Source organism: Glycine max, chromosome 5, assembly GCF_000004515.6.
Source record: "Glycine max cultivar Williams 82 chromosome 5, Glycine_max_v4.0, whole genome shotgun sequence".
Classification (NCBI taxonomy): domain Eukaryota; kingdom Viridiplantae; phylum Streptophyta; class Magnoliopsida; order Fabales; family Fabaceae; genus Glycine; species Glycine max.
The window spans coordinates 25,747,413-25,760,808 of record NC_038241.2 but is presented as its reverse complement, the minus strand read 5'-3'; the positions used below and the strand labels follow the sequence as shown (position 1 = coordinate 25,760,808).

General features: G+C 39.6%; 1 protein-coding gene across 1 annotated transcript; it reads right to left on the bottom strand.

Moving 5' to 3' along the window:
• Positions 1-9,512: 9,512 nt before the first annotated feature.
• On the bottom strand, positions 9,513-12,932 carry LOC113001667 (uncharacterized). The gene has a single exon (XM_026128565.1). The coding sequence runs from the start codon at positions 12,930-12,932 to the stop codon at positions 9,513-9,515; it is 3,420 nt and encodes a 1,139-aa protein (XP_025984350.1).
• Between the last annotated feature and the right edge of the window lie 464 nt (positions 12,933-13,396).

Below are 13,396 nucleotides of genomic sequence, written 5' to 3'. Positions count from 1 at the left end.
TTTAAAAACGGTGATAATTAAAGAGTTGGGGCAAAGTAACTTTCCACGACTTGGATGGTCAGAATTAACAGCAAGGTTAGAGAAATGGATGAGCTCGACAAGCTTCTTATTTAGACGAATGTGGTAGATAACAGGAAGATGTTGCAGTAGGATTTCTGGAATTTATTGAGACAAAAACAAAGTATGCTCTTTAATTTCAAAAATCCAGAGCGAGATGGGTGAGGCTTAGTGATTACAGTACACGTTTTTTTTCTTCTACAAAATAATGTTTCAACGTGTATGGTAATCACCAAGCGGGATAAATAATAAACATCATTAAAATGTAAAATACAAATAGATAAGAAAATATATTTACTTATATTAAAATTCGACGTGGATATATTTTTCCATATCTCTTGATGATGATCATCCCTTATTACATGTATTTTGTCTTCTCCATCTGCTAGTCATTTTATTACATAAGACACATTACATTGTGTAAAACTAAGTTTTTAAATCAGGATAATAAAATTCTTTTATGCTCAATCAACAACCTTTTACCATTCAATCTATAGCATTTTTTTGTATCTAGAATGTCAATTTCAAGATTACAAAATGTCATTGTCTTATATACTACATCATTTTTCCAAGAAACAACATAAATTATCAATACAAAAAGTTTAGGCAATTATTTAGGAAATACCTATAATAAATTAGAAAATTCTAGCATGCATTTGTTTAAAATTAGAAAATATCTAATAAATTACAAGATGATTTAATTCCTATAAAATGTTGGAAAATTAAGCATGTATTTGAATTTTGAATATAAGTTATTTATGGGAGTCATAATCAACCTGTTTACGCTGAAATTTGGTAAACAATCGCTAGTCTAATCGAGTTGCTTGCGAGATCGACTAGTGAATCTCAGGAGCATGCCATTTGTGTGTTTGCATTTAAATGTAAAACCTTTAATGTTCATCCTTGCAACAAACATTCATTGGTTTGAGATTTGCAGAAAGTAAAGTTCTTTGAAAGAAACGAAATGCTGGAAGTAAATTGACAAGGGAAAGGTAAATTGCAGAATTTAAAGGATCAGTGAGTTCATTCGATCGAATGAACCATTTAAAAGACAGGAATTATAAAGTGAAACGTAAATTGCATTGCACTTGAAATGTAAAGTTTACAGAAACTAAAAATGGTTCACAATCATACATTCTCCTTGCGTACTCGTTTCTCTCTGCGCTGGGTACTTTGAGTGTATAAGGATTTTTAGAAATGATTTGCGACCTCGAAATCTGACTAAAAACTGCTATATATAGACATTCGAAAATAAACTGCCCTAACGGTCGAACACTATCCTAATGCCAAGTGTCCTGCTACGTACACCTTGCATGCACATAACTGCTCCTTAGAACGGTTACCCACATTGCTCGAAGTCGAACTAATTTTGTGAAGTTTTGTCAGAAATTGCACCAAATCCAGAAATCTTGTTGCCTTGACTTCGATTCGACCATACGCCAGCTCGATTCGCCCAATGGTTCGAAACCCTCTTTCTTGTCTTAGCCTTGTATTTTGTAAATACTTCCTTGAACCTGTGAATCCTTTCTAATAGCACCTTCTTTCTTTTCGATTCAACAGACTCTGACAAGATTCTTGCTCTTTAATACGCTTCAAAATTCAAGACGACATCTAATACGTATTTAGAACATATTTTAGCTCATAAAAAATATGGGCTAACAAATTGCCCCCAAAAAATGTCTGCTTCGATTCGAGATCGAAGGAAGATGAGAAGTTGACATTTTTTCTCTCTTTCTACCAGTTTTCCTGAAATGGCGTCATGATCGCACGTTCACTGTGTAACCGTCGCCTCGATCTCCCACTACCCATCATTAATTCCACTTTTCTAGGCAGAGTGGGACACGTGTCACGCTGGGAAGTCGAAAGGGGAATTTGATCTGATTGATTTTGACAATTGATTATTATTATATTTTTTTTCTTTTTAAAGTAAAACTCCATAAATAGCGCAGAGAACCCCAGAAAAACCCCCTTCAGCTTCCTTGCTTCTGAAACCCTTCTTCTTCTTTGCTTCCGAAACCCTTCTTCTTCTAATTCGTATCTCCGGCGAAACCTTCTTATTTTCAGATATTCATATCAACTTGTTACTCCTTTCATTATCAACCCCACCGTATCTCTGAACTTTGCCACTGTTCCTCGCGAATCCAAGCTTTTACTCACTGATTCTACCAGTTAACAAACCCTTCGCAAGAATCATCCCTTTTCAGATTTCTTACGATGTCGCAAGGACAAGCAGTTCCGTTTGTTGGGAAGTGGCAACACTTTACAGTCAGGAATGATGGAGAAAAGGTGGTTCCAGAACCACATGGTGACGCAGAACAGACAGAAACCTGGGAATCAGAGGTGATGATCCCTTTTGCAGTGGAAAGAACGGTTTACGCTTTTGGTGGACCCCTGCCAGACCAAGCATCACTTTCGAGTAAAATGAGTAAGGTATTTCCCTGCTACCAAACTTGCGAACCTAGGATTTTTGATAGTGAGCCTTACAACTTTAATTGTTTAAGCAAACCCAACAAACTCTTTCGATCCACCCCGTCAATAGCCCATAGGGATTACCTGCCTTGGCTTGATCGAGTCGAACAAGCGTATGAGGATTTCTGGAAGACATATGGCATCTTTGATTTGATACAATTCTCTCGATCTGGTCCTGAATATCGACCAGAAATGCTGATAGCAGCTATGCACTTTTTTGAGTCTTCTACCAACACCTTTCAGTTTAAGTGTGGTATGATGACCCCCACTCTCTTAGATGTAGCCGCCCTCACAGGCCTTAGGCCTAGCGGAGAAACTTATGACCCCACTAATTCTAGTGATAATATCAAGCTAGTTTATACGGAGAACACCTTTTCCAAATATATAGCTGAACACAAAGGACCGGTCGAAGAGGAAGTCTCTGATGAAGAGCACGTAGCCTTCTTAACCCTGTGGCTATCTCACTATGTCTTTTGCACAAAATCCTTGCAAGTAGCCAAAAGATTTATTCCAATGGCATTACAAATTCATGAAGGTCAGAACTTTGGATTTGGACGCCTCTTGTTAGCAGTGCTATACGAATCACTTGGTGAGGCATGCGATGATCTGAAGAAATCGAAGGATGGGTCTTCCTTCTTAGTGTCTGGGCCTATGTGGCTCCTCCAGTTGTGGCTTAATGCCACTTTTGAACAGGAAATGGGATTAATAATCCCACAAGATTATGCTGAAGAAGTTGCAAATCGCTCGATTGAAGGCCAGAGAGCACTTCGACTAACGCCCAAGACCTTGGATCCAAGCTCACAAAAATTGTTCCTAAAGTATATGAGGATTTTCCTGAGCTTTGACAAGTTTCTTCCCCAACATGCTCCATTCATTAGTCGAGAGGTTGGCCCGGCCTGGTTCACTGACTATTTCCCTACTGTCGATCCGGACAATGAAGAAGAGGTGAACGAAATATGGTCATTTTACTTGAATCCACAGATCCTGTCTTGTCGTACAGGTGTTCAATCGAACTATTTAGGCCTGGTTGGATACCAGCCTAATTTGGTTTCAAGACAATTCGGCCTCTCGCAAATTCGTCCTAAAAGCTTGTTCGAAGATCCTCAAGACGTCATAAGAGGGGCCAATCTTTCGGAAAAGACCTTCAAGAAGTTTTTGAAGATTTCTCTTGATGAAAACTATAACCTGCATCCTTTTGAGTTCAACCACTCCCACTTCTGCACCATGGGGTTTGTTACCTGGTGGGAAAGATATTACTCGACCCGTTCGGTTGGAGACACTACTAACATGATCTCCAGGCTTGAGAGTGGCTTTGTGCAACCAACGGTCGAGAATATTCGCTCAAGCCTTCAAGCTCGAGGTATGAACTTACTTTTGACTTTCTAAATTGAAATGTATTTTTGTCTTTTCTAAAATTATTACTTTCAGGCAAAGCACCTATGACGAAGAGGAGTGCTGAAACGTCTCGAGCTGACATGAGACCCAAGAAACCCACTGGGGTGAAAATCCAAGAAGGGAAACAAGAAGAGAAGGTAACTCTTCCGAACTTATCTTTTAATCTTAACGTCTTGCCTCATATTTCTTTTATTTTTTCAGAGTCAAAAGAAAGATGATAGCACTGAGACTACCACGACTTCAAAACGCTCGAAGCATGCGGGCGTCGAATTAGACGAAGAGAAAGATGCAAGTTTTATTTCTAATGTCAATATTATAGTTTTCCCTCAAGTCTATATTCTGACATTTCTTTACCCTCGTAATGCAGGAAGAAGAGGAGAGACCTCTTATAAGAAAAAGAAAGTTACCTACGACTTCGACCAAGTTTGCTGAACAAACAGAGGCAGGCAATTCCCAGGCTCAAATGCCTAAGAAGAAAAAGAAAGTGAAGCAGGTCGAGCCTGAACCTTCTGTGGCTGTCGAGGGTGGTGAGCCAGCCAAGAAGAAAAAGAAAAAGACCAAGTCTTCAAAAGAACAAGGTGCCCATCAACCCGTTGACGTCCAACCACCTTCGACCGATATTGACGGCACTGAGGTAAAAGCTGCTCCTTCTATTGCTGAGATGGGCAACCCTGTCGAGCAACCGAACTCACCACAAGAACAACCTACCGTCGAGGTATCCTTCTTAATGTGATTTTAATCATGGCTTATACGAAACTATTTGTTAACCTTTTTCCATGACAATTCGAATCAGGTGCAACAAAATGTTTCTGCAGAAGAAATACCCTCATGTGCGCGAACATCTCCCGCACCTGAGGCGGATGCAGTGAATGTTGAGGAATGGGGTGAAGGTCAAGGCATTGGATCCAGTCGTCCTCATGGTTGGGCAGAGATCGATGACCATCATGAGCCGAACCAGTCAGATAATACCACTCCCCATGAATCGAGTCAGAAAAGTTCATCTGAAGAAAACTTTTTCGATGAAGACGCCATAAAAGAGGCTGAAGCTGGAGGCTCGGACATTTACCCGGTGTCTTCGACATCTAAACTTTCCGCTAGTATAGGGATCGCAGAGGATACATTCATTCAAATGCAAAATGAAGACCCTGCTGCAGCCCTTCGACTCCTGCTGAACACAAGTCAAGCCAACACCTCAAGTGACAAGATTCCTGGTGCTTCGTCCTCATCTGATGCTGAAATAAACTCTTCAGTACGCCAAGATTCTCTGCTCTTGAAGTTATCAACGGAATACGCACGGAAAGATGTGCTTAAATCCATTGAAGAGAACCCCTCTGCTGCCTTTGGGCACCTGAACTTTTTGAAGAAATTTCACAACCCCCTTACCTCTGATGAGACTCTAGGCAAAGTTATCCAAATCGAGGCCATCATTGACCAATTTGCAAGTACTGTGCAGAAAAAACGCGAGAATGGCACAAGACTAGATGCCCAGAAACAGGCACATATCCTTCTGCTCGAGAAAGCCCGAGCTGCTCAACATGAAGTCGAACGTCTCACCAAAGAGGCGAAAGAAGGATCTTCTGAGATCAAAGACTGTGATGATAACATCTCCTTCTGGGAGGCAACTATTAAGGATCTGCTGTTTCAGGTCGATGATCTAAGGCAGAAAATTGTGACAGAGCAAGCCAAACGCAAGGAACTCCAGGAGAAGGCTGCTAACTCGATTCAGAAACTGGTTGATGAAAAAGGGAGGGAAGGCCTGAAGGCCTTTAGCGCATCTCAGGCTGTAGCAGATGAGGCAAAGGTTATGGAGAGTGCTAACCAGGTCTTAACTAAAGAGATGGCCACCTTGAAAAAGCTGTATGGGGATTTGGTCATGAATTAGTAGAACTTGTGATTTCTTTATTTCGAATTCTGTATTTCGATTCTACTTTTTGATGTAATATTGACAAATGCCCTTTTGTGGCAATTTACTGTTATCGCCATTTTTATGTTTCCAGTATTTCTCTTATTCTATGCTTATTTTAACTTCGAGCAGTGTTGGTTTATATTTTTTCAAATATTTACCATTTATACTCAAAGTACGTTTCTGAGGGGTTAGCTCCTCCACCTCATAAGCACCATTCGAATAAATCTGAATTATTTTAAACGGTCCTTCCCAATTTGGGGACCATTTGCCCAAGGCTCGATCCTTACTATCCATGGGCAGGATAACCTTCCAAACTAAATCTCCAATATTAAAAGTTTTTGACTTCACTTTCTTATTATAAGCTTTAGCAACTCTTTCTTTTTGTTTAGTCAAAACTTCTAATGCTCTTAATCTTTCCTCATCTAAATCAACCAACTCATCTGACATCATTTTCCAATAATGGTCGATTGGAATGTCCATTTGTTTTTGCACCCTGGCTGATTGCAAATGTATTTCGACCGGAAGTACAGCATCATGCCCATAAGTCAATCGAAATGGGGTAGTATTAGTTGATTCCTTAGGAGAATTTCTACATGCCCATAGAACTTGATCTAACATTTTATTCCAATTTCTTGGCTTTTGGGCAATGTGTTTTTTAATCAAGTTAATTACAATCTTATTGGCTGCTTCGACTTGACCATTTGCTTGTGCGTAATATGGTGTTGAGGTTAATAATCGAAAGCCAATTTTTTGGGCAAATTCTTGCATTTTTCGTCCAGTAAAAACTGAACCTTGATCAGTGGTAATTGTTTCGGGAATACCATACCTATAAATAATATAATTTTGAATGAAACTAATTACTGCTTCCTGATCAACATTTGGCAAAGGGACTGCTTCGATCCATTTTGTAAAGTAATCGATACCAACTATAATATAACGCTGGTTCTTAGAAGAAGCAGGCTTGATTTCACCAATTAGGTCCAAAGCCCATCCTCTGAAAGGCCAAGGTTTGATTATGGAGTGTAACTCACTAGCAGGTACATGCTGTATCCCTGCATGCTTTTGGCATTCCTGACAGCCTTTAGCAAATTCTATGCAGTCTTTTAACATCGAAGGCCAATACAAACCTTGTCGAAATAAAAGCCATTTCATTTTATGGCCTGCTTGATGTGATCCACAGGCCCCACTGTGAACATGGGAAACTGCCAAGTATGCTTCTGATTCACTTAGACATTTTAGCAACACTCCTTCTGCAGTCTTTTTAAACAAATCATTTCCCACAATCACGTAATTTAAAGCCCTATATTTGATCTTTCGAGCCACATTACCTATTGGATTTTCCAAATATTCAACAATGGACTTTCTCCAATCATTATCTAACATATTGTCAATGGCCAAAATTTGAATTTTTCCCTGGAGATCATCCATGCTTTCATCTTCATTATTTTGTGGTGTACTTGCCCCCACAAGTTTTGGCATTGGCAATTTAGTGCTTAATGGCTCTGGTAATACCAGTTTATCTTTTATTTCGATCAACTCAGTTAACTTTTCCTTCGACATTTTGTACCCTGAAGCTATTTGGGCTAAATCATTTGCTTCTTGGTTTTCTTGTCGAGGTATATGCTCAATGTTAATGTAATCGAAATGATTCAGAAGAGAACTTGCCATAACAAAATATTTTGCTAAGTGTTCATTAATACATTTGTATTCTTGTGTTAATTGTCTCAACACTAGTTCTGAATCACCCCTTATGTTAACATTTCTTGCCCCCAAGCTAATTAAAATTTCAAGGCCTGTAATTAGAGCCTCATACTCAGCCTCATTATTAGAACAAAGCCCTTTGATTTTATATTTGAATTTAGTTGGAACTTTATTGGGAGATATTATTAAAACTCCAATTCCAGTTCCACGTTTGTGTTTCGAACCATCGAAATACAAAATCCAAGGCTCTGTATCGACATAGTCTTGCGGCATTTCGATCACTGAGTGATCTACAATAAAATCTGCCACAATTTGACCCTTAACAGATTTCAAAGGCTTGTACGTTAAAGAATATTCTGTTAATGCCAAAGCCCATTTTCCAATTCTACTGTGTAAAATAGGTTTTGACAACATGTGCTTAATAATATCATAATGAGAATATACATAAACATCAACAGGCTTTATATATTGCTTAAGTTTTGCACAAGAGAAATACAAACAAAGACAAAGTTTTTCTATGGCAGTATATCTAGTTTCTGCATCATTTAGTACACGACTAAGATAATAAATTGCATGCTCTACGCCATCATCATCTTCCTGAGCCAACATGCTACCAATGGTCTTGTCAGACGCAGCAATATACAACTTCATAGTCTTGTTTCGACTAGGAGGCATTAACACAGGAGGCTTGATCAGATATTCTTTAATTTCATCGAAAGCCTTTTGATGCACTTCATCCCATTTGAATGGTTCATCTTTCTTGAGTCGAAGTAATGGCGAAAAAGTTTGAGCTTTGCCACTTAGATTCGAAATGAATCGCCTCAAGAAGTTGATTTTTCCTAGCAAAGACTGAAGCTGTTTTTTGGTCGAAGGAGGCTTCGTCTCAAGAATAGCCTTTGTCTTGTTTTGATTTATCTCAATGCCTTTTTTATGCACCACAAAACCAAGGAAATCTCCTGCACGCACACAAAAAGCACACTTTAATGGATTCATTTTTAATCCATGTTTCCTCATTCGTTCGAAAGATTGCCTAAGGTAATCCAAATGGCTATCTTCTGAGGAGGATTTGATGATTATATCATCAATATAAACTTGCATAAATGTGTCAATAAAATCATGAAACATGGAATTCATGGCCCTTTGATAAGTGGCCCCAGCATTTTTCAACCCAAAGGGCATAACCACCCATTCATAAGTGCCTAAAGCACCAGGGCATCGAAATGCTGTTTTTGACACATCACTTTCAGCAATAAATATTTGGTTATAACCAGAATAACCATCTAACATGCTTAAAAATTCGAAGCCAGCTGCTGAATCTACCAACATTTCCGCTACTGGCATAGCATATTCATCTTTAGGTGTAGCATTATTTAAATCCCTAAAATCTATGCATACTCTAAGAGTTCCATTCTTTTTAATGACAGGGACTATATTTGCTAACCATTCGACATACCTGGCAGATCTGATGAATTTACACCTCAGCAGCCTTTCGATCTCTTCCTTAATCTTGGACATGATTTCTGGTGCGAATCTTCTTGGTAGTTGTTTTACTGGTCTTTTTCCCTCCTTAATAGGTAATTTCATTTCGACCATTTCTCTGCTTAACCCAGGCATTTCGTGGTAATCCCAAGCAAAACAGTCTTTAAATTCTCTAAGAAGAGGCACCAGCTTTTCTTTTAGACTTGAGGTGATATTGGCACTGATATAGGTTGGCCTTTTTATCGAGCCATCTCCAATGTCGATCTCCTCCAAAGGATCTTGAGCCTGCATCTTTGGCACCTCACTTATGGGATTTTTCTCAAAACCCAGTGGCTCATCATCATAAATGCAGTCCAGTCTTCGATCCTTTGTTTCTTTGTTTTCATGATCTTCGATCTTGGCTTCAACTGCCATATTTTGTTGGGATTCAGCCTCGAAGGCCGTATTTAGTCTATTTTCGGCCATATAAGTCGTAATTCTGGCCCATGCAGTGGCCTCAAGCATATTAATCTTCATATATATTCCACCCAGTTGGTGGAATGACTCCATCTTCAGAGGAAACAGCATCAATTTCCTCCCTCTCCCATATAAACCCATGGGTAGGATGGAGTTTGACAGAGTGGATAACATTGTCACTTGGCTCGAAAACAGTCTCCTTGTCACCACAAGGTGCTATGTTAGCCAAATTTTTGTCAAAGGTTTGTGGAGTAACATTATCAACCTCTGACTTATAGAAGCTTTGATCTGCCTCTATATTTTCAACAATCCCATCCTCCCTCCAGATAATGAGTTTCTGGTGGAGAGTAGATGGCACAGCCCCAACTCCATGGATCCATTCCCTTCCTAATAGCAAGTTAAAATTAGCCTTGGACTGTATCACCAGGAATAAAGTTGGTCGAACTATACTGCCTACAGCAACATCTACTTGAATGGCTCCCAAAGAATAACCAGTTTTACCTTCATAATTCGAAAGCACAATGTTGTGGGCAGATAGATCAGTGTCATGTTTCCCGATCTTGTAGAGCATAGATCGAGGCATTAAGTTAACAGCCGCTCCTTCATCTATGAGCACTTTGTTGATTCCAACATTCTCAACTTTTGCCCTGATGAAAAGAGGTTTGAGATGACTTTTCATCTGAAAATCTGGCTTTTCGAAATAGGCTAATTGTTCTTCCACACAGCCATTGTTCATAACATAGTAGCACACTGGCTTTGGGTCAGCCATATCAAAATGATCGAACTCACTTTCGATCTCAGTAACCTCAGACTGGACATCATATTCAGATGGCAAGATAGATACCACGCAGATAACATCAAAGTCTGGTTCAGAATCCAGAAGATCCTCATCCTCCATCTTATCTTCATCCACTGGAGGCATGAGTCTCTCTTTTACTGGCCTCCTAGACACTTCTTTATACTGGCCCGTCTGCAGATTCCGTTGGGTCAATTTCTTCTGACGCTGGAACCTGCGCCATTGGGTCCTCGTCATAGGATTCTTTCCTTTGTAATTGTTCCTATAAGAGTACCTATTAGCCTCCTGCGGGCCAATTTGCTTCGTTCCACTCGAACCACCTACTTCCATGGCCCCTTTGTTGAACCTTATGAGTCCCTGGTGCATCCATTTTTCGACCGGAACTGATCCAGGAGGAACGAAAGTATTCCTTCGATCATACTTCTGATTACTATTCGACTGCACCATAACCCTTTCGCCTTTATCAAAACGTTGGTTCTGCTTTGCCCCCTTGTTAACAACTTGGTATTTTTTTAGGCTCTCAGTAGCCTCCCTATCACATACAGCACTGCAGCGAGGGCAAAGCATCACACTCTTGCTTTCGAGTTTGCATCTGTTCAAGAAATCAATTAGATCCTCCTCAGCCTGAGGATACACAACCTTCATTTGTTCGTTGTAATCCTCTTCAGATATGCCCTGAACTTGCACCTGAGACAACTCCATTGCTTCGACCATCATTATTTCTTGGGGCTCTGCATAGAGAGTTTCAGCAGCTTTGGATGTTTCAGCATTTGCCTGGGCAACCTTTGGTTTCTCACCAAATTTGAGCCTCCCTTCGTTAAGAGCCTTTTGAACCAAATCCCTGAAAAGAACACAACGTGAGGTTTTATGGCCAAGGAAATTATGAAATTTACAATAACCCCTTTTCCTCTGTTGTTCGATTGGGGGTACTTTCAAGCCCTTAGGAACAACAATTTGGCCATCTGTGACTAATAAATCAAATATTTCATCACATTTAGTTATATCAAATGTATAAGTTTTAGACACAAATTTATCATTTTTAGGTTCCACAGGGTTTTTTCCATTGGAAGGTTTAAGGAATTTACAAACATAAGGAGGTCCAGGTTTTAATTCTGCTACATCAACCTCATTGTCTTCGATATCCTCATAAATAATATCGAACTCCTGGTCACTGTCATTGGTTTCGACATATGCAACCTTTTCCTTTTTGTGGAACTTAGAATTTCTAGCCTTTTCAGCCTTCAATCGTTCGAGTTGTCGAACTCTATCAACCAATTGAGCCATATCCCTTAAATACTGGGTATCTAATTTCTTTCTAATCGAATAGTCTAAGCCACCAGCAGCCATTTCGACTAATTCATGTTCAGGGACTTGGGTGAAACACCTTGCCTTTAAGAGTCTGAATCTGTTCAAATAATCATTAATTGATTCAGGTGCCTTACGTCGAACGCTGGCTAACTCTTTAAGGCTTATCTTAGACTGTCCCATATAGAATTGCTCATGGAAAATCCTTTCCAATTGGTTCCAATTATGTATGGAATGAGGAGGAAGGGTTGTAAACCATGTAAAAGCATTTTTAGTTAAGGCATTGGGGAAATATTTCATTCTTAAATTTTCATTATTAGCCAAGTCCCCTGCCTCGACCAAATATCTAGCAATGTGTTCGACAGTGGACTCATTTGTTTCTCCTGCAAACTTAGTAAACTTAGGGATTTTCACACCCCTTGGTAATTCTGTCTGTAACACATACTCAGATAATGGAGACACAAAATTGGGCCTGTGTAAGCCCAAGTTCAAACCATTCTGTACTAAAATTGTTTCGACCATTTGGGCCAAGTTATTTTGCCTATCGAACCGGTTTTGTTGAATATTCCCTATTACTTCATCAGCATTTTGGTTTCTATTTACCAATACTATACCAGGGTTTGGTTCAACCTGTTGGGCTGGTGGCTCTATGCGTGCCACTGGTTGTGGTGCTTGAGCCATTTGCATCCCTGGATTGTTAGGCATCTGTATCTCTTGGACAGGCGCCTGTATTTGGATTTGTCGAATTGGTGGTTGCTGTATGGGTGGTGCCCCAAAAAAGTCAGCAATTCGACTTATTTGATTTGTTAACATTTGGTAACTGTCATTTGTATTTTGAATTAAAGGGTTAATGACAGTTCCTATTTGTTGTGTTAACATGTTAACCATATCATGGTTACTTTCATCCATTTGTTGTCTGAGTGACAAAACGGATGTATTGGTTAAATGTTGAGGAATTACCCTACCTTGATTGCCCGCTACAGACCCTGATGGAGAGAACGTATTAAGATTCTCTACATTTGGTTGAGAGTTTTGCAGCCCTGCCATCAAAGATGTAGGCATGCCATATAGAGGGTTTTGAGGCGGTCGAAAGGGACTTCCACTGGGATTCCCTAAACTGGGGTTATTCCATGGGGCAAAAGCAGACGCTGACGTGGTCGAACTTGCCAACGTCATGTTGGTCATGGGAGAAGTTACCCCTGTCTGATTCATAACCGTCGAAGCGGTCGAACTTATCGTGCCAACAGTTTGGTCAGGAATTGCTCCTATGCCAGAATTTATATTGGCATTACTGACAGATGTCTGCGTTGGTTGCCCCTCCATATTTGGAAGGTCATTGTTTCGGTTACTTGGGGGTGGTCTAGCCATCCTTGTACGAGTTTTAAATTCTGTTAAGTGTGGAACAGATTTCCCACTTCTTAAATGCATACAAGATCAAAACAATTAAGAGTGCAATAAACCAACAGCACTGAATAAAATTTTAACAATAATTTAAAGCAAAAACACACAATTGACCGATCCCACTGGGCGTGCCAATTTGTTTACGCTGAAATTTGGTAAACAATCGCTAGTCTAATCGAGTTGCTTGCGAGATCGACTAGTGAATCTCAGGAGCATGCCATTTGTGTGTTTGCATTTAAATGTAAAACCTTTAATGTTCATCCTTGCAACAAACATTCATTGGTTTGAGATTTGCAGAAAGTAAAGTTCTTTGAAAGAAACGAAATGCTGGAAGTAAATTGACAAGGGAAAGGTAAATTGCAGAATTTAAAGGATCAGTGAGTTCATTCGATCGAATGAACCATTTAAAAGACAGGAATTATAAAGTGAAA